The sequence below is a fragment of the Mytilus trossulus genome, chromosome 9, assembly GCF_036588685.1.
Source record: "Mytilus trossulus isolate FHL-02 chromosome 9, PNRI_Mtr1.1.1.hap1, whole genome shotgun sequence".
Taxonomy (NCBI): Eukaryota; Metazoa; Mollusca; class Bivalvia; order Mytilida; family Mytilidae; genus Mytilus; species Mytilus trossulus.
This window is the reverse complement of record NC_086381.1, coordinates 34,295,051-34,322,962: the sequence shown is the minus strand read 5'-3', so window position 1 is coordinate 34,322,962 and position 27,912 is coordinate 34,295,051. Positions and strand designations below refer to the sequence as shown.

At 34.4% G+C, this 27,912-nt stretch overlaps 1 protein-coding gene across 1 annotated transcript; it reads left to right on the top strand.

The window, feature by feature from the left end:
• Window positions 1-1,470: 1,470 nt before the first annotated feature.
• On the top strand, window positions 1,471-27,278 carry LOC134683836 (beta-1,4-mannosyl-glycoprotein 4-beta-N-acetylglucosaminyltransferase-like). Its single transcript, XM_063543145.1, has 2 exons — window positions 1,471-1,592; window positions 26,179-27,278. Exon 2 carries the CDS (start codon window positions 26,198-26,200, stop codon window positions 27,275-27,277), a length of 1,080 nt encoding a protein of 359 aa, XP_063399215.1. The 5' UTR covers window positions 1,471-1,592; window positions 26,179-26,197; the 3' UTR covers window position 27,278.
• The last annotated feature ends 634 nt before the right edge of the window (window positions 27,279-27,912 follow it).

Here is a 27,912-nt window from a genome sequence, read left to right as displayed (position 1 = left end):
CTGCTCTTTGGTCGGGTTTTAACTAGGGATGGCACCGAGTACCCGAGTACTCGGGTATTCGATCGGAAGGCCGAGTACTCGAGTACAGTTTTAGTACTCGGATACTCGTTTGCTTGTTATACATCTTCCGGTACATGTAGTTCTTTTCAAATTTCCACTCACTTAAGTTCTGTTGAAATATCCCCTTCGTAATAATAAATAAGATCTATAAACAACAAAAATATGTTTAACTTTATCATGAGATGACTGGTAGTACAATGTACCAGCAACGTCCTTTCCTTACGAGGGAATGTTTTCATGTGTACAACTTGTAACAAAAATAGAAAGGCAAATACATGTAGTCTTTCGTCTAAAATTGTTGACCAGATCATATTTCTAAACAAAAACAAAGTGACCTGCGGTAAACCCTACGCAACTGATTTGAGACATTTCTAACGGTGTTTGTACACGGATTAATACTTTCCGACACAAGCCGTAAAAACTTACATTTGTTTGTTTATCAAAACTTTTATGTAATTGTAATTGGTATGAGATGTACATTTGAAATAATTTTATTACTCTGTATTTGAAACTTAACTATAATTGTTTAATTTACAATTTAAATATCGTCGAAAATACGAGAGTGACATTCAAACCCAAAAGTTGAAAATAAATGACAACATCATGGTTAATAAAAAAAAAAATCGAAATACAATCGTGCAAAAAAACAACACAAAAAAAGTATAGGTACAAGTAATTTGAAGTCCAATATTGTTGTTAACAAATTCATGGACAAGTCGTATTATAACAATTACCTACTCCTCAGGAACGGATGATACATATATTGTCTACTTTAAATTGTGGGACTTTTCATGCAAATATTCTTGATATAATTGGAATTTTGTTCTTGAACACGTACACAAACAAACATTGCTATTATGATAGGTTATTATAAAAACGGTGGTCGTTAATTCATTATTTAATTGACACAACAAAAACCAGAAGAGCAAGCTATGTTTGTAATACGTTTGTCTTTCGTTAACATGTTTAAGAAAGGTGATAACAAAACCCCACCTAAATCTAAACTTTTCAATAGACGTTTAAGATTCATCCGAGTACTCGCGAGTACTCGAGTATCATGACAGAGTATCCGAGTATTAAATTTCAAATCTTTTGACATCACTAGTTTTACCCCTTAAAGTTTGACTTATTCCCCAATGATATTCTCAATTTCATCTTAGTATTTCGAACAATTAATATTTTTTTGGTAAATAGTAAATTTGTAATAATTTGTTATATTATGATCGATCTATAATTACCTATATTAAAGTGTTGTTTAAATTTAGTGAAATGATTAACATGGCAAGATATTATAAATAAACACACCTTTCAATGATTTAAACAATGAAATATTTAAAAACAAACAAAACAGTATACTAGATAAATCCTTTATTTTTACATTTTATTCATATTTTCAAGAATCGACGAAACGAATTTCAGTTAACTAGAATTATTTTTGCCATCTGTTTATTTATTTTTTGTGTAAATGGATTTCACAGCACTGGTTCATGAGTTAAAAACTAGGCCTCAATACTAGGTAGACTTTTTATAAGGTAAGATTTGGGTTGGGTTTTTTTTTGGTTTAACTAATTATATTTCGCGTTATTTTGCAAAAATAATGAATAAGTACCAAGTGCTATTGAAGCTTGGAAATGTATGTACTGTAGAAAGTATAACTGACAGCAGTTCGTTCGTTTCTACCTATGGGCTGTTGGACTTATGGGCTGTAGGAATGATGACGTGTAACCGGAGTACTGGGCTGTCGGAATAATGGTTGTCGGACTAACGGGTTGTCACCATCTTGTTTTGGAAAGTTTTACTTTCACTGACAAATATGCCAGTCTTATACATAAATCGGTTGAGAAAAACCGTTGAAAATATTTTAAATTAACTCGAGTGATAATATTTTCCCCTCAATAATGCCGCTATTTATTAACCCTTTATACCCTGTGGGGGCCGTCATAGCGCTCCATGCATTTGGAGGTCAACGTTATGCACATGATTAACATCTTTGCGGCGAATTCCCGTCTACACTCCCCGCATCGTGACCCCGACCATCCCACCCCGTGATCCCCTATCTTAGGTAGCAATACACAGTTAGGAAAAAACTTAAAATTGACACTCATAATGTTTAAACACCCTCTTTCCCCTCCTGTCTAACAAAGAAGGCTTTATATGTGTGTTATGCATGTATATACTTGTAGAAAGAAAATCTTCCATAGATTTGATTTATAATGGTCATAAGGGTGAAATATAATCCCTTTTGTGTGTAACCATGGCAACAATCTGCATTTCTAAGATACAAAATATAGCAAAAAAGGGGGCTGAACATGTCACAAAAGTCTCCAAAATTTGATCTAAAGGAAAAGTCAATGAATTACAGTGATACCTTTCCTGAATCCATAGGTTTATATCTATCAAGTGGTCCAAAAAAAATCATATGCTTTCCTGCTCGTTTTTCCATAAAATTGAATTGAAAAGATCGAGCGCAAAATCTTTGTTGATAAACACTACAATAATTTATGGACCTATGAACGGTACGGATAGGAAAATACGGACTGTCAATCATAGAAATGGCCTTTAAAACATGTTAAAATCAATCTAAATGTTCATATAAACCCACTAAAAAGGCTATATTATTCTTCAATTATCTAAAAATCAATTTTATTGTACAAAAACTTTCATATTTAAAAAATTTACAGGGGCCATAATGCGAAACTAAACTTCTAACTGTGTCAGGGGCCATAATGCGAAATTAAACTTCTAACTGTGTATTGCTACCTTAGATTTAAAGGAATAGATATGCATCAGTATCAGGGTATAGCTCATTTGCATATTTTTGCACAAACAAATCAGCATGGTAATGGTTAAGACACTTGAATTTACAAATAAACACCACTCAATATAAATTAACTTAACTTAACTTAAATAACCTATACTTTCACCGGGATGCAGATTCGATGATAAATAAAATCTATGAACAGTCGGTACTCGTTTTGCTGTTGAGGAAACTGGATAGAGTGTATGTGTAAAAAGTCATCATTCATATACAAGCTTAGTAGAGTAAGTCTAAAATATTATGCATTCCGAAAATGATTTAGGATTTATATTTTCCAGCTAATGTTGACATCTCTGTTGATAAGCAATGCTATATTACCTTTGTGGTAAGCGGAAGAAGGGATCCCGTAGACCGCCCTACGTCACGATTCATGAATTATGCATATTCTATTTATAGGCTATTTTTAAACGATTCGGAAAATACTAATGCTAAAAATAGAATTTTCTTAACATGTAAAACTATCTTAAAAAAAACGATGCAAAATCATTAAGTTTCATGGAGGGTTATTTTCGTAGAACGTGATCGCGTTTTTTTTATTTCACGTTCAACGTGTTTTCACTTTTTTATTTTACGTGCAGTCGTGCAACACAGCTAGGTGTTCAACATGTTCTGCTTTTGTACTTTTTATACGTGCTTCGTGATTCAAATATAAAAAAAGAAGATGTGGTATGATTGCCAATGAGACAACTATCCACAAAAGACCAAAATGACACAAAAATTAACAACTATAGATCAACGCACGGCCTTCAACAATGAGCAAAGCCCATACCGCATAGGTCAGCTATAAAAGGCCCCGATAAGACAATGTAAATCAATTCAAACGAGAAAACTAACGGCCTGATTTATGTAAAAAAAAATAACGAAAAACAAATATGTAACACATAAACAAACGACAACCACTGAATTACAGGCTCCTGACTTGGGACAGGCACATACATAAATAATGTGGCGGGGTTAAACATGTTTGCGGTATCCCAACCCTCTCCCTAACCTGGGACAGTGGTATAACAGTACAACATAAGAACGAACTATAAAAATCAGTTGAAAATTTTAAAGGCTTAAAATGCTTATTTTGCTTGCTCAGTATTTTTCACAAAAAAAACCCACTAGACAGGGATCGTCAACATGCTCAAGAACGAAATTGAATTAATTTTGTTTCCGTTATAAGAAATGATAAGGCGGTAAGGCCAATGATGTTGTTCCTTTATTTGCATTTTAAAAGTTAAGAATATCTTTCATGATACACTTTTTTAAACGCTGTAAATTATTTAAATCATAAATGTGTACACACTAAATAGGGAATATTAAGTAAAACAGAGAGTTCACATGTACAAGAGGACAGTGACTCAGTCACAAAAGGTTCACCTTAAAGTCTTTATTTTTTCTTGCAACTTTCATGACAGAAACTATTTCACGTTCAACGTGAAATGGTGTCTTAAATAGGAAATTGTTCCGCATTACAGTAGCATATATCATTGTGCCCTCATTAAGCAAATACAGTCATATTCCTTTTTAAGATATATATAATATAGATACTTTGATGTAGGCAAATTGAAAAAAAACATGTAGCTTACACGTTCTTAGACACGAGACATTTCCTTTACAGGGTGTGAGGGGGTTGGGGCGGGGGTGCTGGTCTTCGTTTCCACTGTTAATTGTTTATAATGAAGCTACATGTTCTATTAGGGCGTTCTACAGGATCTTCTGGGCGGTCTACATGATCCCCTGTTGTCTGAACCTTATATTTTTACTATAGAACGTTCTATAGGAAATCCTATATTGTTTGTTTATCATGTATATAACGAAAAGACGTTCTACAGGAACATCTGGGCAGTCTATGGGATCCCCTGTTGTCTGAACATTATATATAAACTTTAAGACGTTCTATTGGATACCTTATTGTTTGTTTTTGATGTCTCTACTAGAGGACTTTCTACGGGATCCCTTGGTCGGTCTGTGTGACCCCCTGCTTTCTCAACATTATGTATCTACTACAAGACGTTCTACAGAATCCCCTGTTGTTTGTTTTTCAAGTAAATACTATAGGGCGTTCTACAGGATCCCTTGGTCGGTCTACGGGATCCCCTGTTTTCTCAACATAATATATCTACTATAAGACGTTCTATACGCTCCCCTATTGTTTGTTAATCAAGTATATACTAAAGGGCGTTCTATAGGATCCCCTAGGCGGTCTTCAGGATCCCTTGTTGTCTGAACATTATATATCTACTAAAGGACGTTCTACTAGACCCCCTGTTGATTGTTTTTATGTTTATACTATAGGGCGTTCTACAGGATCCCCTGGGCGGTCTACAGAGTCCCCTGTTGTCTTTACATTATATATCTACTATAGGACGTTCTATAGGATCCCCTATATTGTTTGTTTATTATTTATATACTAAAGGGCGTTCTACCGAATCTCCTTGACAATCTACTCGATGCCCTGTTGATTGTTTTAATGTTTATACGATAGGGCGTTCTACCGGATCCCCTGGGCGGTCTACAGGATCCCCCGTTGTTTTTACATTATATCTCTCCTATAGGACGTTTTATAGGATCCCCTTTATTGTTTGTTTATTATTTATATACTAAAGGGCGTTCTACCGGATCCCCTGGGCGGTCTACATGATGCCCTGTTGATTGTCTTTTATGTTTATACAATAGGGCGTTCTACAGGATCCACTGGGCGGTCTACACGATCCTCGTTTGTTTAAAAATATATTTCTACTATAGGACGTTCTAAAGTATCCCCTGTTGTTTGTTTTTTTATTTATATACTAAAGGGCGTTCTACAGGATCCCTTGGGCGGTCTTCAGGATACCCTGTTGTCTTTACATTATACGTGTACTAAATGGCGTTCTATAAGACCCCCTGTTGATTGTTTTTCATGTTTATACTATAGTTCGTTCTGCAGGATCCCCTGGGCGGTCTACAGGATCCCCTGTTGTCGTTACATTATATATCTACTATAGGACGTTCTATAGGATCCCCTATATTATAAAAAAGAAGATGTGGTATGATAGCCAATGAGACAACTATCCACAAAAGATAGTTTGTTTATTATTTATATACTAAAGGGCGTTCTACCGGATCCCCTGGGCGGTCTTCAGGATCCCTTGTTGTCTGAACATTATATATCTACTATAAGACGTTCTATTGGATCCCCTATATTGTTTGTTTATTATTTATATACTTAAGGGCGTTTTAAAGGATCTCTTGGGCGGTCTTCAGGATCCCTTATTGTCTGAACATTATATATCTACTAAAGGACGTTCTATAAGACCCTCTATTGATTGTTTTTCATGTTTATACTATAGGGCGTTCTACAGGATCCCCTGGGCGGTCTACAGTATGCCCTGCTGATTGTTTTTTATGTTTAAACTATAGGGCGCTCTACAGGTTTCACTGGACGGTCTACAGGATCCCCGTTTGTTTAAAAATATATAACTACTATAAGACGTTCTAAAGTATCCCCTGTTGTTTGTTTTTCATTTATATATTAAAGTGCGTTCTACAGGATCCCTTGGGGATTCTTCAGGACACCCTGTTGTCTTTACATTATATATGTACTTAATGGCGTTCTATAAGACCCCCTGTTGATTGTTTCACATGTTTATACTATAGGGCGTTCTACAGGATCTCCTGTTGTCTTTATATTATATATCTACTATAGGACGTTCTATATGTTCCCCTATATTGTTTGTTTATTATTCATATAGTAAAGGGCGTTCTACCGTATCCCCTGGGCGGTCTGCAGGATGCCCTGTTGATTGTTTTATATGTTTATACTATAGGGCGTTCTACAGGATCCCCGTTTGTTTATAAATATTGTCTTTTATAAGACGTTCTTAAGTATCCCCTGTTGTTTGTTTTTCATTTATATGCTAAAGGGCGTTCTACAGGATCCCCTGAGCGGTCTACATCATCTCCTGTTTTCTCAACATAATATATCTACTATAAGACGTTCTATAGGATCCCCTACTGTTTGTTAATCATGTATATACTAAAGGGCGTTCAATAGGATTCCCTGGGCGGTCTACATGATCCCTTTTTGTCTTTACATTATATATCTACTATCGGACGTTATATAGGATCCCCTATAATGTTTGTTTATCATTTATATACTAATGGGCGTTCTACCGGATCCCCTGAGCGGTCTACAGGATGCCCTGTTGATTGTTTTTTTTTATGTTTATACTTTAATGCGTTCTACATGATCCCCTAGGCGGTCCTCATAATCTCCTTTTGTTAAAAAGAATATGCAACTGAGATAGGAAATTCTATAGGTTCCCCTGTTCTTTGTTTTTCATATTTATACTAATAAAATATAAGTAATTAAAAAACTTTTTATATGAAAATTTTCGATAACATTTTATTTATTTTTGTCCGTCGTACCACGAAATTTATGTTTAAAGTGACTTATAGACCCAAAGGGTCGGGTGTTCTAATTATTGTTTTTATATCTCACTGTATTATATAATATTTTGTGAAAAACACATGTCACTGTAATAGATAATTTACCTTCTTTACTTAATTTACTTATACTATAGGGCGTTCTGCAGAATCCCCTTTTGTTAAAAACAATATGCATCTGAAATAGGAAATTCTATAGGTTCCCCTTTTCTTTGTTTATTATGTATATATTATAGGGCGTTTATGATCCCTTGGGCGGTCTGCAGGATCCACTGTTTTCTCAACATTATATATCCATCATAGGACGTTCTATAGGATCCCCTGTTGATTGTTTTTCATGTTTATACTATATGTCGTTCTACAGGATCTCCTATTGTCTGAGCATTACATATTCTTTAGGATCCCCTGTTGGATTTGTATGCATCTAGGATAGGACCTTCTATAGGTTCCCCTGTTTTTTTTAAACATGTATCTACTTTACGTATATACTAGAGGGCGTTTTGTAGGATCCCCTGTTTTTAATAGTCGTGTATCTGCATGCTGTAGGGCGTTCTATAAGATCTCCGGGGCGGTCTATAGAATCACCTGCTGTTTGTTCATTGTGTTTCTAGTATAAGACGTTCTTTAAGATCCTCTGGGCCGTCTGTATGTTCCCCTGTTGGTTGTTCATTATTTATCAATAACAGGGCGTTCTATAGGATCACTTGTTGATTAATAATTGTGCATCTGCTATAGAGCTTTCTATAGGATCCCCGGTCGGCCTATAAGATCCCCTATTGTTTTATAATCGTGAACCTGCTATAGGGCGTTCTATAGGATCCTTGGGTCGTTCTAAAGAACCCTCTGTTGTTTGTTCCCCATGTATTTTTTAGAGGGTGTTCGATATAATCCAAAGGTCGATCTAAGGGAGCCCCTGTTGTTTCTTCATCATGTATCTATTAGAGGGCATTCTATAGGATCCCCGGGACTGTCTATAAGATCCCGTTGTTTGTTTTAAATCATGTATCTACTGGAGAACGTTCCATATGATCCCCTGTGGGGTCTATATGATCACTTCTTGTTTAATAATCGTTTAGCTGCTATACGGTGTTATATAGGATTCCGGGGCGGTTTATAGGATCCCCTGGTTATTTTTTTCGTTATGTTTCCTGTATAACGCGTTCTATAAGATCCTCTTGACAGCTTATAAGTTCCCCTGTTCGTTGTGCATCATGTATCTATAACAGGGCGTTTATATGATCCCCTGGGCGGTCTAGATCCCCTATTGTTTAATATTTGTGTATCTGCTAGATGTATCCACTTGAAGGTGTCCTATTTAGGATCCCCTATTGTTGAATAATCGTGTATCTGCTATAGGGCGTTCTATAGGATCCCCGGGGCGTTCTATAGGATTTTCCGTTGGTTGTTCATCATGTATCTAAAATAGGGCGTTCTGTAGGATTCCCTGGGCGGTCTGTATGATCCTGTATTGTTTAATAATCGTACATCTACTATAGGGCGTTCTTTAAGATCCCCGAGTCGGTCCATAGAATCTCTAGGTTGGTCTATAGGAGCCCTATTGTTTGTTCATTATGTATCTATTGGAGGGCGTTCTACAGGATCCCCTGGGCGGTCTATAGGATTCCCTGTGGTTTAATAATTGTGTATCTGCTATAGGGTGTTGTATAGGATCCCGTTGTTTGGTAATCATGTATCTACTAGGGAGCGTTCTATGGGATCCCCTGTTGGGTCTATAGGATCACCTGTTGTGCAATATTCGTGTATCTGCTATAGGGCGTTCTATAGGATCCCCAGGGCGGTCTATAGGATCCCCTGTTCGTTGTTCATGTATCTATAATAGGATGTTCTATACGATACCCTGGGCGGTTTATAGGATCCCGGGTTTGTCTTAGGATCCCCTCATGTTTAATAATCGTGCATCTGCTATAGGACGTTAACTCTATGTTATCCCTCTCAAAGGGGGCATATTGTTATTGTTCGTTTCTTTTTCTTTTTTTTTCATTTCGTTTATAATATATTTTCTTAAGTGTATACTATATCTTATTGAATTAATAAGATATCTTATAAAGCATATAAGCTATCTTTTAAAGTTGATAAGATATCTTATAAAGAGTAAATTATGTAAAATGTCTTATATATTATATGTTATATGAGATATCTTTTATATTATATTAGATATCTCATATATTATATATGAGAGAGAGATTTTATATATCATTTGAAATATTTGATATACTATATGAGCTATCTTGAAGTTAGAATAAATAGTAAAACGGCTTGCCATATATACTCATTGAATCTATTATCATTAATAGACAGTACTTCATCAATTTATCGGAAATGGATATTAAAAGACGGGTCAATTTCTTTTCTCCTATCTGTACAAATCCATTAGAATACGAAAACAAATAGAATTGCCATTGCGAGCAAAGGCGGATGTCGTACTGTTGTCAAGTTGGAAGACGACTTTGCCATTGCTAGGTTACCGTCAGCAATTTTGAAATAAAATTTATACTAAAAAAACGCAACTACCTACTGCTAGGTACATGTAGTTCTGAGGACCATAAAAATTGTTGACACCTACTTTGTATATTGAATATCATGGTTCTATGATCAGGAATACTAGAATTATATACAAAAAAACATTAAAAAAAATACTGTTGACCAGTATTTATAGTAATCGAGACCATCTTGGACCATCCCCTTATTAAAAGGTACAACTTTATATAATGGTTTACGTTTATGCCATAATTCCATAAAAATGAATGTGTCTATCCTTTTCCGAGAACTTGTCGGGACAATACAAGTATGGGGAAAAAGAAAAGAAAAAAAAAACAACCAATAACAATATGCCCCCTCGACCTTTGAAAGGGATAACATAGAACGCTTTATTGCAGATGCAAGGTTATTAAACAATAGGGGATCCTATAGACAGACCCGGGGATCATATAGAACGCACTATAGAATATTCGCGATTATTAAACAAAAGGAGATCATATAGACCGCTAAGGTATAAACAATAGCAGATGCAAGGTTATTAAACAATAGGGGATCCTATAGACAGACCCGGGGATCATATAGAACGCACTATAGAATATTCGCGATTATTAAACAAAAGGAGATCATATAGACCGCTAAGGTATAAACAATAGCAGATGCAAGGTTATTAAACAATAGCGGATCCTATAGACAGACCCGGGGATCCTAGTATATAACGCACTGTAGAATATGCGCGATTATGAAACAAAAGGGGATCCTATAGACCGTCCAGGGGATCGTATAGAACAACCAGTTATAGATTCATGATGAACCACCAACAGGGGATCCTAAAGAACGCTCCGGGGAACCTATGGAACGCCCAATAGCAGATACACGATTATAACACAACAGGTGATCCTATAGACCCAACAGAGTATCCCATAGAACGCTCTTTAGTAGATAAATCTAGTGAATACATGATAACCAAACAATGGGATCTTATAAAACGCCCCGGGGATCCTATAGAACGCCCTATACAGATACACAACTATTCAACAACAGGGGATCATATCGACCACCCATGGGAGCATATATATATGCATGAAAAAAACAAACAATAGTCTAACCTATAGAACGTCCCATAGTGGATATATAATATTCAAACAACAGGGGATCCTGTAGAGCGTCTTTTAGTAGATTTATAATGTTCAGACAACAGGGGATCCTGTAGAACGCCCCTTAGTATATACACGATAAACAATATATGGGATCCTATAAAACGCTATTTAGTAGATATATAATGTGCAGACAAAAGAGGATACTGTAGAACGCCCTATGAAATAAACACGAACAACACCAACAGGGGACCCTACAGAACGTCCTATTTTAGATATAAACCGTTAAGAAAACAGGAGATCCTGCAGACCAATCAAGGGATCATAAAAGCCTTATAGTATATACATGAAAAACAAACTTCAGGGGGACCTATAGAATTTCCTTTCTCAGATGCATAATTTTTAACAAAAGAGGATTCTGTAGACCCGCCCTGGGGATCCTGTAGAACGACCTATAGTATGAACATGATAAACAATCAATAGGGGGTCTTATAGAACGTCGTTTAGTATATATATATCTAATGTTAAAAAAACAGGGGATCGTGTAGACCGCCCAGTGAATGAACAACAAACAACAGGGGATCATAACGAACGTCGTATAGTAGATATATAATGTTGAGAAAACAGGGGATCCTGCAGACCGCCCAGGGGATACTGTAGAACGCCCTATAGTATAAACATGATAAATAAACAACAGGGGAACCTTTAGAATGTCCCATCTGAAATTCATTAATTTTAATAAACAACACGGGACCCTGTAGACCGTCCAGGGGATCATGTAGAACGCCCTATAGTATATACTTGAAAAATAAACAACAAGGGATCCTAAAGAACGTCTTATAGTAGATAAATAATGTTGAGAAAACAGGGAATCCTGCTGACCGCCCAGGGGATACTGTAGAAAGCCCTATAGTATACACTTGAAAAACAAACAACAAGGGATCCTGTAGAACGTCTTATAGTAAATAAATAATGTTGAGAAATCAGGGGATCCTGCAGACCGCCCAGGGGATACTGTAGAACGCCCTATATCATAACCCTGAACAACAAACAACAGGAGTCATATAGAACGTCTTATAGTAGATATATAATTATGAGAAAACAGGGGATCCTAAAGACCAACCAAGTGATCCTATAGAAAGCCTTATAGTATAAACATGATAATTAAACAACAGGGGAACCTTTAGAATGTCCTTTCTTAAATGAATAATTTTCATTAACAACAGGGGACCCTGTAGACCGTCCAGGTGATCATGTAGAACGCCCTATAGTATAGACTTGAAAAACAATCAACAGGGGTCTTATTAACGTCTTATAGTAGATATATGATGTTAAGACAACAGTGGATCCTATAGAACGTCTTATAGAAGATAAATAATGTTGAGAAAACAGGGGATCCTGCAGACCGCCCAGGGGCTACTGTAGAACGCCCTATAGTATAAACCTGAACAACAAACAACAGGAGATCCTATAGAAAGTCTTATAGTAGATATATGATGTTAAGACAACAGGGGATCATGTAGAACGCCCTATAGTATATACTTGAAAGATAAACAACAGGGGATCCTATAGAACGTCTTATAGTAGATAAATAATGTTGAGAAAACAGGGGATCCTGCAGACCGCCCAGGGGATACTGTAGAACGCCCTATAGTATAAACCTGAATAACAAACAACAGGGGATCTTGTAGACCGTCCAGGGGATCCTGTAGAACCCCTTATAGTATAAACCTGAACAACAAACAACAGGAGTCATATATAACGTCTTATAGTAGATATATAATTATGAGAAAACAGGGGATCCTGCAGACCAACCAAGTGATCCTATAGAAAGCCTTATAGTATAAACATGATAATTAAACAACAGGGGAACCTTTAGAAGGTCCTTTCTTAAATGAATATTTTTTTATTAACAACAGGGGACCCTGTAGACCATCCAGGGGATCATGTAGAACGCCCTATAGTATAGACTTGAAAAACAATCAACAGGGGTCTTATTAACGTCTTATAGTAGATATATGATGTTAAGACAACAGTGGATCCTATAGAACGTCTTATAGTAGATAAATAATGTTGAGAAAACAGGGGGATCCTGCAGACCGCCCAGGGGCTACTGTAGAACGCCCTATAGTATAAACCTGAGCAACAAACAACAGGAGATCCTATAGAAAGTCTTATAGTAGATATATGATGTTAAGACAACAGGGGATCATGTAGAACGCCCTATAGTATATACTTGAAAGATAAACAACAGGGGATCCTATAGAACGTCTTATAGTAGATAAATAATGTTGAGAAAACAGGGGATCCTGCAGACCGCCAAGGGGCTACTGTAGAACGCCCTATAGTATAAACCCTGAACAACAAACAACAGGAGTCATATAGAACGTCTTATAGTATATATATGATGTTAAGACAACAGGTGATCATGTAGAACGCCCTATAGTATATACTTGAAAGATAAACAACAGGGGATCCTATAGAACGTCTTATAGTAGATAAATAATGTTGAGAAAACAGGGGATCCTGCAGACCGCCCATGGGATACTGTAGGTAGCCCTATAGTATAAACCTGAATAACAAACAACAGGGGATCTTGTAGACCGTCCAGGGGATCCTGTAGAACGCCTTATGGTATAAACCTGAACAACAAACAACAGGGGATTCTGTAGAACGTCTTATAGTAAATAAATAATGTTGAGAAAATAGGGGATCCTGCAGACCGCCCAGGGGATACTGTAGAACGCCCTATAGTATAAACCTGAATAACAAACAACAGGGGATCTTGTAGACCGTCCAGGAGACCCTGTAGAACGCCTTATGGTATAAACCTGAACAACAAACAACAGGGGATTCTGTAGAACGTCTTATAGTAAATAAATAATGTTGAGAAAACAGGGGATCCTGCAGACCGCCCAGGGGATACTGTAGAACGCCCTATAGTATAAACCTTAATAACAAACAACAGGGGATCTTGTAGACCGTCCAGGAGATCCTGTAGATCGCCTTATGGTATAAACCTGAACAACAAACAACAGGGGATTCTGTAGAACGTCTTATAGTAAATAAATAATGTTGAGAAAATAGGGGATCCTGCAGACTGCCCAGGGGATACTGTAGAACGCCCTATAGTATAAACCTGAATTACAAACAACAGGGGATCTTGTAGACCGTCCAGGGGATCATGTAGAACGCCTTATGGTATAAACCTGAACAACAAACAACAGGGGATTCTGTAGAACGTCTTATAGTAAATAAATAATGTTGAGAAAATAGGGGATCCTGCAGTCCGACCACGGGATACTATAGAGCGCGTATAGTATAAACCTGAACAACAAACAACAGGGGATCCTATAGAACGTCTTATAGTAGATATATAATGTTGAGAAAACCGGGGATCCGGTAGAACGCCTATGGGATCCTGTAGAACGCCCTATAGTATACACTTGAAAACAAACAACAGGGGATCCTATAGAACGTCTTATAGTAGATTAATAATGTTGAGAAAACGGGATCCTGCAGACCGCCCAGGGGATACTGTAGAATGCCCTATAGTATAAACCTGAACAACAAACAACAGGGGATCTTGTAGACCGTCCAGGGGATCCTGTAGAACGCATAATAGTATAAACCTGAACAATAAACAACAGGGGATTCTGTACTACGTCTTATAGTAAATAAATAATGTTGAGAAAATAGGGGATCCAGGGGATACTGGAGAACGCCCTATAGTATAAACCCGAACAACAAACAACAGGGGTCATTTAGAACGTCTTATAGTAGATATATAATATTGAGAAAACAGGGGATCCTGCAGACCAACCAAGTGATCCTATAGAAAGCCTTATAGTATATACATGATAATTAAACAACAGGGATACCTTTAGAAGGTCCTTTCTTAAATGCATAATTTTCATTAGCAACAGGGGATCCTGTAGAGCGCCTAGGGGATCCTGTAGAACGCCCTATAGTATACACTTGAAAAACAAAAAACAGGGGATCATATAGAACGTCTTATAGTAGATAAATGATGTTGAGAAAACAGGGGATCCTACTGACCGCCATGGGGATACTTTAGAACGCCCTATAGTACAAACATGAACAACAAGCAACAGGGGACCCTTTAGAACGGCATATAGTAAATATATAATGTTTAGAAAACGGGATCCTGTAGACCGCCTAGGGGATCCTGTAGAACACCCTATAGTTTACACTTGAAAAACAAACAACAGGGGATCCTGTAGAACGTTCTCTTAGCCTAGTAGATACATCAAAAACAAACAATAGAGTATTCTCTAGAACGTTCTATAGTTTATATATAATGTTGAGAAAAACAGGGGATCTCACAGACCGACCAAGGGATCCAGTAGAGAGTCCTCTATTATAAACATGATAAACAAACAACAGGGGATTCTATAGAACGTTCGCTTAGCCTAGTAGAAACATAAAAAAAAAAACAATAGGGTATCCTATAGAACGTTTTATAGTTTATATAAAATGTTCAGACAACAGGGGATCCTTTAGTATATACATGATATAAAACAAACAATATGGAATCCTATATATTTTTTCTCTCCAAAATTACAGGGCCCATAAAGGGCATAAAATCAGATACAATTGATTTCCATAATTGGTAACAACAACAATAATAGAGGCATATACATATATATTTTGAATATAAGCATTGGTCAGAATCAAGCCAAAAACCATATATATATATTGTGAATAAAAGAATAATAAAATTACATTATATATGTATTTATTCTCAAATTGTTTACTTGACTTAGTGTCAGTGTTCATACTCTTTAACTCAAAACAGTCACCAATATAACAACCCAGTTTTTCCATAAGAGTAACATTTTTCTGGGTCAAGAGCCATAAAAATTTAGAAGATTTATTCAAATTTATAAAATTATAACAATTGTTAGAAATGTCTTGGAAAAAATCGTCCCTTTGAATATCATAAAGAGGGCATTCTAATAAAACATGAAGATTATCTTCAACTTTACCGAGTGAGCAATTAGAGTTTGTTCTTAACATACTGGCATAAAGAACTAATTGATTGGTCAAAATTTGGTAATTCAATCTCTCTCTGAATATAATCCCTTCTTTCAAACTTTCCAGTCTATGACAATATTTTAACATTGATAAAATTATAGTAAAATACATAGGAAATCTACCAATCTCAAATGACATTACAGCTATATTACTTGACTTTCTGTTTACACCAAGAATATATTTCACATGAGCTTTTTCAGAAGAATCCTGACCAAAAAATTGTTCCTTAAGAACGTTCTATACTATAGTAGATACATATATATAATATTCAGACAACAAGGGATCCTGGTAGACTGTCAAGGGGGTCCTGTAGTACGCCCTTTAGTGTATACATGATAAACAAACAATATAAGGGATCCGTTAGAACGTTCTGTAGTAGATATATAAGGTTCAGACAACAGGGAATCATGTAGAACGACCAAGGGAGCCTGTAGAACGCCTTAACAGTAGCTTTATTGCAAACAAGTAACAATGGTTCCTATAGAACGTTTAGCTATAGTAGAATGGTCAGACAACAGGGATCAGATTACAGATTCGTTTTAAACATCCTCTCACACTCATGTAAAGCCTTAGTACGTGTAATATGTTTAACATGTGTTAGATACATCTTTTTTTCAATTTGCCTACATAAAAATACTCTTTTAAACGGATAATAAAAATATTATTAACTCCATAGTATATCCAAGGCCATGGGACCACGTGCATGTGACATTTGCAGGTCTTTAATTAACATAAGTAAGGCACTAAGTAATATACTGTTTATCATATCTATATGACATGTATCATGTGTATTTTTATAATTGTATATACATATTTGCACAATGATATATGCTACTGTAATGCAAGTGAAAGATACTGCAAACTTTGTAAAGATAAAGTGGAAGATGAAATTCATTTTCTTTTACATTGTCCTCTATATAAAGACCTTCGAGAGAAGTTTGATATTTACCTTAATAATGATGATGATATTAAATCAACGATCTATTTACTTAATCCAGTAAATCTAGTTAACACCAGACAAATATGTAGTTATTTAAGTCAAGCTTTTGAAGCTCGTAATAATAATCTAATGTCAGTTGGTCTACCATAAGTATAATACTATGTAATACTGTGATATTATATATATAATTGGTACTTCAAATGTTTTCTTTATGTTGTATTTGCATAAATTGTCATGTTTAATGTGTTTATATCTTGGAATACGCATTGTATCATATGTGCTTATTTGAATTTGAATTTGAATTTGTAATGCGGTACATTTTCCTTTTTTTCATGTGATAAAAAAATAAATAAAGCAAATTCACCGTGTTACATGAAAGTTAATGATTTTGAATCGTGTTTTTTTTTTTTTTTATAGTTGTACATGTTGAGAATATTCTATTTTTAGAATAAGTATTTTCACTTATTACGTTTATAAATAGCCTATAAATAGAATATGCATAATTCATGAATCGTGACGTAGGGCGGTCTACGGGATCCCTTCTTCCGCTTACATTTTGTTGCGTTATAAAAGTTAGTTCAACTTAGGGATAGCTATACGGACATTCAGGCTTATATATGTTTATTATTATTTTATTAAACTGTAACAACCTTTTTGGCGTTTAAACAGTTTGTGTATGACTGTTTCAACGTTTTTTGTGTTGGGACAGTTATTAAATAATTGTTACAAATGATTGCAGCAGTCGTATTATGGCTGTGATCACTTTTTCGGCGTTTAAACAGTTTTTTTATAACTGTAGTTACTACGTTTTTTTAGTTGAAACAGTTACAAACCAACTTGAAAATAGTTTAATGGCTTTGACAGCTATTTTAAGCATTGTTGCAGTTTAATGCAGAAAATCCCGCATCCGGTGGCGTGTTTCAGCTTACCCCTAAACAAAATGGTGCACTAGATTATCGAAAAAGTTTTTTTTAGTATTTTAGGTTCTTAATGCTTTTCAGATTCGTACTTTCTAATTCGTTTTCTTTTGTTTTTAATTTGAGCATCTCTGGTGAGTTATACGCGCATCTGGCGTACAAATTTAAGCATGGTATCTATGATTAGTTTATTTAGTTACAATCACTTGGTCGAAGACTCTGCTGGTGGAGGTTTCCTTCAAGAGAGTAACAGGACGTTAAGCAATCAACAATCAATCAATCAAGAGAGTAACATGCACGAGCCGGTGTCTTCATCGAATGCCAACATTTTATATGTTACCTATTCCTTGAATGCCAACAAAAATATTTTAATAGATGTTTATATAGAACAATAGTTATTTTTATAACCATTTAAATTATTTTATAAGTAAACTTTAATTAGAGAACTTGATAAAATTGCAACATTTAATCACTTTTTGAAAAGAAATTAAAGAAGATTCTGGGGTTAAAAGTATCATGAATTCCATAGAATTAAAGAAAAGGAAAATATTTTTATTAATTTTTATTAAAGATAAATATTTTCGAAATGGAAATATTTCTTAACATAAGACATATTTAAAAAAAAAAAAGAATCTAGTTAAATATAATTATTTCAAACTAAAACGAAGGATATTAGAGATTTATCTAAATCCATATCATATTGAATATTTTATTATTAAGTAAATATAAACTTTATTATTTTTTTTGATTGAACAATTGTTAAATTTTACACTTGTAATAGACTGTTAAATGAAAATGGCTTGTATAAAATATTCAACAATATTCACATATGAAGATTTATAGTGCTTTTTTTCAATCTGCTTATAAGTTTACTTATGTTATATGTATTGTTTTCTGTGTTCTCTGTCTGCAAACAAATAACATAGTATTCAAAAAGTTCTTCTTTTTATACTATGAAAAAAGTATGAGAATATACAAAGTATGGAGAAATTCTTTCAAATAAAATAGGAGAAAATTACAGCACACAAAACTATAGAAATATGGAAAAAGCATCAAAGTCTAAAGACTTAGTGATGAAACAATTTCAAAGTTTAGAGAAGAGCATATTGGTTCAAGCAGTTACAGCAAACAAATTTATTTTCAACATTTTTACAAACATGAAATTCAATGTGATTTAACTACCTGGAATCAGAGACATATATAAATGTGTATATATGTCTCTGCTGGAATTTACCTTTCTGTTTAATTAGAATGATTGTTTTGAAAAGCTCCACTTTTGTTGTGATAACTTCTTGCACCTATTCCTCGAATGCCAACATAATTTTACAGGTAAATTGTCGGTAGATCAAAGGATGTTGGCATGCAAGGAATAAACCCACGAGCCTAGTAGTCATGATCCAATCTGAATTGAATACAGGAGCATCACATATGTATAGTATATTATAATTACAGATGACAGAATGAGTATAGTCTATAGAAATTATCTTACATGTATATATTAAACTATATGATTTCAAGTTATTGAAACTTATACAAATGTATTACATACACAAAGTTAATATAGGTAGTAGTATTACCGTATATATATTATAATTATTAACACACATTTCAAAGGTAATACACAAGTTCATGCTTCCACTATGTTTTGAGTGTACTCGATTCGTTTACAGTACGTCACTCCACCACGTGTAAATAGAGTGTTGTGTTATGGAATGTAAAAAAAAATGTCATCCGAGTACTAGATCATGAGAGTACTAGATGAGTAGATCGTGAAGTAATGTGACGTTTCGGTTTGACTCTATAAGAGTTTGAAATCTTTTGGAGGAACCATGATAGGTGAGTATTAAGAACTTGTGTATTACATATATTCAACATTTTATTCATTTTTGACTCACTGGGTACATTTACAAAGTAACCCGTTATATATTAAGTTCGAATATCTTTCAATTCATTACAGCAAAAAATGTAAAGGAATTCGTTTCCAACAGCTTGTTTACAGAGATTGCACCATCTTTCATTCCTTGGTATACCAGCCCGACGTCCCGTCTCTATCGGAAATTTGAGATTGCATGTTCTCAGTTTACATATATAGTTTCTACTTCTAATTCAAACTCTGTCTTAAATTTAGAATAATATTCCCCTCGTGAAGAATTAGACACATCTGAAAACCACTTTTGTATAAATTGATCGTGCAATCTTACAACATTTTTTAAAAATTCAGGATTTACATATCCTAGGTTATTCCATATTTCACTATAACCCGTTTCATCAAATATGGATTTAATATAATTAATCCAAAGCATATTTCTATTGCCCTTTTCATTTAATTTGAACAGTAATTTGTACATTTTACCAGCAGTCGTATTATGGCTGTGATCACTTTTTCGGCGTTTAAACAGTTTATTTATAACTGTAGTTACTACGTTTTTTAGTTGAAACAGTTACAAACCAACTTTAAAATAGTTTAATGACTTTGACAGCTATTTTAAGCGTTGTTGCAGTTTATTGCAGAAAATCCCGCATCCGGTGGCGTGTTTCAGCTTACCCCTAAACAAAATAGTTTATTATTCCATATTTCACTATAACCCGTTTCATCAAATATGGATTTAATATAATTAATCCAGAGCATATTTCTATTGCCATTTTCATTTAATTTGAACAGTAATTTGTACATTTTACCAGATAATTATTTGTCTGTATTTCCAACTAGTTTGTTCCAGAAACACAGCATTTTTAATTTTATCTGTATTTCTAAAGGATATCGCCCAAGTTCTCCATACACCATAAAAGTAGGCGTACTTGATCTAATTCCTAAAATTTTCTTACAGAACTGTAAGTGTTTTTTTTCTATAATGTTCTTATTTTTAAAACCCCAAATCTCAGATAAATATGTCAATATAGGAGACACCAATACATCAAAAAGTTTTAGTTGCAAATCTATAGGTATACTAATACTACGAATTTTCGTGTACAATGAGTATAGTGATTTCTGTGCCTGTTCCACAAGTTTTTTCCTTGCTTTACAAAAACCACCATTATAATTAAACAAAATACTTAAATAGCTAAAATCATCCTGCTGATATATTTTTTCACCAAATATTTCAAAATCATAGTCGACAGTACACTTTCTCTTAGAGAAAATTACATTAACTTTGAGTTTCCATAATTTACAAAAAATTTCAAACACAATAAGTGCTTGTTTTAATTCCTGTGGTGATTCTGCAAATATAACAGTATCGTCTGCATAAAATAATAAAAATAGTTTCACATATATACCAAGGTTCTCAAAACTTAGAGAACTTAGAGTGTCAAGGCCGATTTCACAGTTTTCAGACAGATATTTTTCTAAGTCGTTTAAATAAACAGCGAAAAGAAATGGAGATAAATTCTCCCCTTGTCTAACACCAATATCACATGTAAAAAAAATCAGAGTATCATCTATGCCAGGTGCTTTTGAATTTTTTCAAATTTTTAATCGCTTTAACGATTTCATCCTCTGTCAATTCAGAGTTAAGAAGTTCAACGTCATTTTGAGAATAAATTTCTGAAAAATCATCCACACTGACTTATTCATTACTGTTATTCGAGTCTTTAAAATATTCATATAGGCGATCAAGTGTAATATTATTTTCTTCAGAAGTTTGAAACTTTGAAAATGGGTTCAATATACCCCCAAAAAAATTTGTATCATTTTTAGAGGCATTCCGAAGTTGCGTCTCAAATTTCTTCAAATGTTCACTATAACATTTTTCATTTCCTTCTTATACGCTCGACTCGATCTCGTGAATATCTGTTTGTCTACAGACGACTTTCGCAGATTATATTTTTACGGTTAATATTAAACTGCTTTCGTTTTTTTGACAACTTTTATTATACCACGGGTTATTGTCAGGTTATATTTTTTTTAGTCGAGTTTTTAAAGCCAAAAATAGATTTTGCCGTGTTTCTAAATATCTCACCAATTTTGTTTACCGTAGTATTTTCCTTTACATTGGAATACAAATACACACTTAGACCACAATGTACATCTGAATATAGGAGATTGAATTCTTATACATCAAAAGATTTTAGTTGGAAAAACATTTGGGGATAATAAGAAATAATCTACAAGTGATGCATCTTTACATGTCTTTTTACCAACAGATTTATCATTTCCATTCAATCTACTATTTCCAATATAAATATTTAGTTTTTTACAAAAATCTAACAATTTATATCCATAGTTATTAACCGAAGAGATATCTTCCGGAAATCTTGGTAAAGATATATTCTGTAACAATAGTTTTTGATAATCATACAGATATACTAGCAATTCGTTATCATCAAAATTATCCAAAACTTCAAAAAGAGAGTCATCAGGAACAACAAAGTCATATAATGTTCTTGTTTTTGCATTAAAATCTCCTAATAGTGCAATGTTACAACTGTTATCTTGTAAATGAAGAAGTTCATCTTCAATTTCAGAAAAAAAACTTCTTTTGATGCATATTTGGAGTTTTCAGGTGGGATGTACACACACCCTAACAATAACTCTTTATCATCTAGTAATAGCTCTTTTGAAATTGAAACCCAGTGTACAAAATCAGAATTTGTTTTATGAAATTTTAGATAAGCCTTCAAATAATCTTTATATACAATTGTTAAACCACCAGATTTTCTATCAAAAGCAGTTCTGTGTTTGCAAAAATAGTTAAAACCATTGGGAACATTCAATATATCATATTTATCTGTTTTCGTCTCTACAAAAAGGCAAATATCATTTTTGACAATAAGATCATTGAAATCATGATACAAAAGTTTTGATTTTAGGCCACATACATTAAGAGATAAGATTGTTATTACATTGTCTAAATTATCTAAATTACTGTTCGACGGAATATTACAACTCCTGTTGTCAGCCCCCTATCCGAATCGTGGTCTATGTGGGGTTTCTTTATCCAAATGGATGTGTTGTGGTTGTGGGTGATCGAATCTGTGAATCTCTACTGGGGGTCCGGGAGTTGGTGGGCGCCTGTTTACCATTGTCCTTCGATAAAAAGTTTGTCATTTTGAAGTCTTGCACGTCTGCCATGTTTTTTAGCATCATTCAACTTGGGAAGTAGATATTTGCGTCTCTCTGAAATCTCCATAGGATACTGTTGATATACAGAGTATTTGACATTGTTTTTAAGTTTTTCAATAGCGGTACGTCGGACCTTTTCGTGATCATTATAGCTTGTGAATCGTGCTACTTACGGGGCGCTGAATGGGACTCTTGTGGTTTTGTACACAAAATTCAATTTTGTACGGACAAAAGTGACTTTTGTTCAACAAAAATGAGTTCAGTTTAACAAAATTTGTAGCATACTACAAATTTAAAATTTTGTCATACAAAACTATCTTTCAGTGGACAGAAGTCACTGTTGTAATGACAAAATTCATTTTTGTCTCACAAAACTCAATTTTGTCTCACAAAACTCAATTTTGTCTCACAAAACTCAATTTTGTCTCACAAAACTCAATTTTGTCTCACAAAACTCTCGGAGTATAGTTGTCCGAGGTTTACCACAAAACTCAATTTTGTATGCAAATTAGTTTAGTTTGGATTCTGTGAACTAATTTGCATACAAAATCTACTTTTGTGAGACAAAATTTACTTTTATGAGACAAAATTGACTTTGTGAGACAAAATTGACTTTTGTGAGACAAAATTGACTGTTGTGAGACAAAATTGACTTTTGTGAGACAAAATTGAATTTTGTCTCACAAAAGGGAATTTTGTCTTACAAAATGGAATTTTGTCTTACAAAATGGAATTTTGTCTTACAAAATGGAATTTTGTCTCAGAAAACTCTATTTTGTCTTTTCATATTTGCATACGTTTTTGACAAAATTGACTTTTGTCATGACAAAAATTAATTTTGTTTACAAAAACGAATTTTGTCAAACAAAATTAAATTTTGTCGTCGCAAAACTGAATTTTGTCGTCACAATATTGACTTTTGTGAGACAAAGTTGACAAAATTTAATTTTATCTCACAAAACTCAATTTTGTCTCACAGATGTCAATTTTGTCTCACAAAATTGAATCTTGTCTCACACAATCGACTGTTGTGTTTCAATTTCCATATCTGGTAACAAAAGTCAATTTTGTATGCAAATAAGTTTATATTTGCATACGTTTTTGACAAAATTGACTTTTGTCATGACAAAAATGAATTTTGTCTACAAAAACGACTTTGTCATCACACAAATGAATTTTGTCATCACAAAAATGAATTTTGTCATCACAAAAATGAATTTTGTCTACAAAAATGAATATTGTCATGACAAAATTGAAATTCTCATAAAACAAGTCTGTATCACATAGTTCTGTAAGACAAAAATGATTTTGTTGTGACAGAATTGAATTTTGTACAAAACCACAAGAGTCTCATTCGGCACCCCGTACTACTATACTCCGAGGTTTACCATCCGTTCTCTGTTTTAATCGGTGTACATTTTGGAAAGACATTGTAGTGCTATCAACATTTAGTTCCTTTTGTATGAATTCCTTCACAACTTCCTCCGTATTTTCATCCTTCCAGCTAGTAGGTCTGGAATTCCAGAAAATAGCAAGTTGTGTTTCATGGAATGACACTTCATCTCCAAAATTTCCTCTCTTAGTTCATTGTTTACCCATGCTAATCTTTCCTTAGCATTTTCAGTTTTAGACATTCTGTCTTCAATATTAGAGTTTTGAAATTCCTCGTCTTTTAACCTTTCTGACTGGTGTTTGAGATCATTCCTAATATCCTTTATTTCATTGTCAAATCTTTCAAATTTTTGTTCCATATGTCGGACATTCTATTGTTAAGATATATATAGGAAGATGTGGTGTGAGTGCCAATGAGACAACTCTCCATCCAAGTAACAATTTAAAAAGTAAACCTTAGTTCATCTAGTAAGTTCAATTTTCTAACTTAACGTTGTTTATTTCATGGATTGTGTTCATGATCATATTTATTGTCATAGGATTTATATCTACAGGGCTGGTACATGTCTGTATATTATGTTGTTGCTGTTCATATGTTTGCTGAGGTTGTAACTGATTGTGGAATTTGGTTCGAGGTTGAAGTAACTGCATAAAAGATGGAGGTGAAGCAATAGTATAGTTCATGTTTTCATGTCGATGGGGATGAATACCCGAAACAAAACAACTATGCGAAGCGAGTGTTCTTGGTTGAATCCCTTGAAATTGTAGAGTTTATGGGTGTCGAAACATTTTGTGGTAGGTTCATGTTCATTGGCATCCCATACAATGATTCATTAGCATTACCAATCACTTCTGAGATACTTGGTGTTTCTGGTACACATTTCACATAGGTAGCCATCTTGGGTGGGGTTTTTGTTTTGTTCACACTCGATGTTTCTTTACTCATATGATTTCTCCTTCTTTTCTCTTATTTTTACCCATAAAGTTATCTTTTTTACATAACCAGTCATCCTCCGAGGGAGAATTACTAGTATTGGTCACTTACACAGTCCATAACAGTCATTATTTACATTTTAGTTGGAGCTCGATTATCAAGGACATCTACGAATGGACGTTTTTAACGACCTTGACTGGCTATACAGCCCTTGCACGGTCGGTAAGACATCTATACTCATACTCATGTATGATGAGGTTATTTTGCAACAGTAGAATCATATTATCAGGCATTATCGCTATTTTGTGCATTTTTCGTCTGATCTTTTTTTGTGATAATTTTCATATCATGCTTCTCGCAATAGATGGAAAAATTATCACTAGAAACTAAGGACGCCACGTGAGTATGAGTAAAGATGTCTGTACCAGCTCAAGCGAGAAAATCAAGCTCGTTGAGATGATCAACGATAATCTATAAATCTAATTAAAAACCGAATCGTTCCTGTTTTCTGATATGTCGCCCACGTGACATATCAGAAAACAGGAGCGATGAGAGACCGGTTTTTAATTAGATTGACAATCAGGGGAACGTTTTTGTATGCTGTATTACTTATGTCATCGCATGTTGTGGTTATAATGCAAGGAGTTAAATATCAAGGATTAAATGAGATACATTTGACTCATTTACATTCATTCTGCCTTAAATATAAAGAACAAGAATGTGTCCATAGTATACGGATGCCCTACTCGTACTATCAATTGTCATGTTTAGTGGACCGTACAATTAAGGCATTAAAATTTGGCATTAAAATTAGAAAGATCATATCATTGGAAACATGTGTGCTTAGTTTCAAACTTCATTAAAAACTACCTTGATCAAATATTTTAGAAGAGCTTTTCTAGGTTTATCTTCAGTAAGAAAGCTCAAAGCCAAATATTTGAAAACATTATTATAGTGAGTGATTAATGTATGATATTACTTTTTTTTTCAGATAACTTGACAAAGTAATAATGTACGTGCGAAGAAATAAAGCCTGGGTTTTAAAGTTAACTATAATATTCATGTTTTACACATGTGTATTATACATTTCTCTCCCCGAGATTTTTGCAAACATTCAAACACGGCAAACAGCTAATAACAAATCGCATCCGAAGAAATTTTACCAATCGACGAGAACAAAGAGATGTTTAACTAAAATGTCAAATGATACGTGTAAAACATGCTTGAATGGCTGGAGTGGAAAGGACTGTGGGATACCGCCGCATCCAAATCTCGTGACCGTAACTGAAAGAGACGAGCCCTGTTATATAGTACAGGCTACAATAGTTAACCATGAGATAGACATGTTAAAATTAAAGATAGACAACTCCCTTCCTTACACGGATGAGTTTATTGTCATTGAAGCAGATAAGACATTTGCGTTAGAACCCAAAATATTTTATGTAAAAGACCACGAAAAGGAGTTATCGTCCTTGGTTAAATTACGTCAACATCATGTTCACATAAAGACTAGAAATAAATATTCTTGGGATGTTCAAAACGAAATGCGCTTAGGTAATATTACATTTCATAATTTATACAAGGACATACCATTAAACTCACTTGTTATTTTTACTGATCTAGATGAGATTGTCCGTCCAGAAGTTCTTCATTTTCTGAAGTATTATAACTGTTCCCCATATCCGACTGGAGTCGCATGGGATACATTTTTGTTCGGATTCTTTTTCTTTGATTCTTTTGTAACTCGTCCATCTTCTTTTGGAACTATATTCAAATCACCACTTGATATTCGTCATCAGCCAAAAACATGGACTATTCCCAGAGGAGGATGGCATTGCCGGTGGTGTTTTAAAATAGAAGATATCCAGATGAAATTAAAATCTTCGCCTTATGTTGATTTACCACGCATTGCAGATAAACCAGAAAAGATGAAATCCAATGTTATCTATGAACATGTCATTAATGGAAAATGGTTTCTTGGGAAAAAACGTATTCCAAGGATGGAACCTCAAGACATTCCTATGAATACACCGATTTATATGAGATCGTACGACTGGTGGATAAAACATCCCCCAAATAAGACGGCTTGATATATAAATAAAATCTACTTCCTATATCTTATATATTACAAGAAGATGTCCCCGAAATCCCGGTACAATTAGGCAAGTGTTGAAACAAAGTGTTTTTTTAAATTCCGCTAGCAGTACGTCGACTGAGCATACGCGAAAGCGTTTGTGAATTTATATTGAATCAATTAGTTATATAGGTGGTTCGAAATGCGTGAAATATGAAGGATTGTGCTTGATGTTCAATGTTCATATGATGAAATCATAATTTTTCAGTCAGTTTAATTGAAGTCTGGAGCTGGCATTTATGTATTATTGTCATTTTGTTTATTTTCTTTGGTTACATCTTCTGACATCAGACTCGGACTTCTCTTGTTTAACCCCGCCGCATATTTGCGCCTGTCCCAAGTCAGGAGCCTCTGGCCTTTGTTAGTCTTGTATTATGTTAATTTTAGTTTCTTGTGTACAGTTTGGAAATTAGTATGGCGTTCATTATCACTGAACTAGTATATATTTGTTTAGGGACCAGCTGAAGGAAGCCTCCGGGTGCGGGAATTTATCGCCACATTGAAGACCTGTTGGTGACCTTCTGCTGTTGTTTTATTTTTACTTGGTCGGGTTGTTGTCTCTTTGACACATTCCCTATTTCCATTCTCAAT

Bases quoted from the DNA above. Each gene is read 5' to 3' on its own strand.
- LOC134683836 (XM_063543145.1), top strand. From the start codon at position 26,198: ATGTACGTGCGAAGAAATAAAGCCTGGGTTTTAAAGTTAACTATAATA.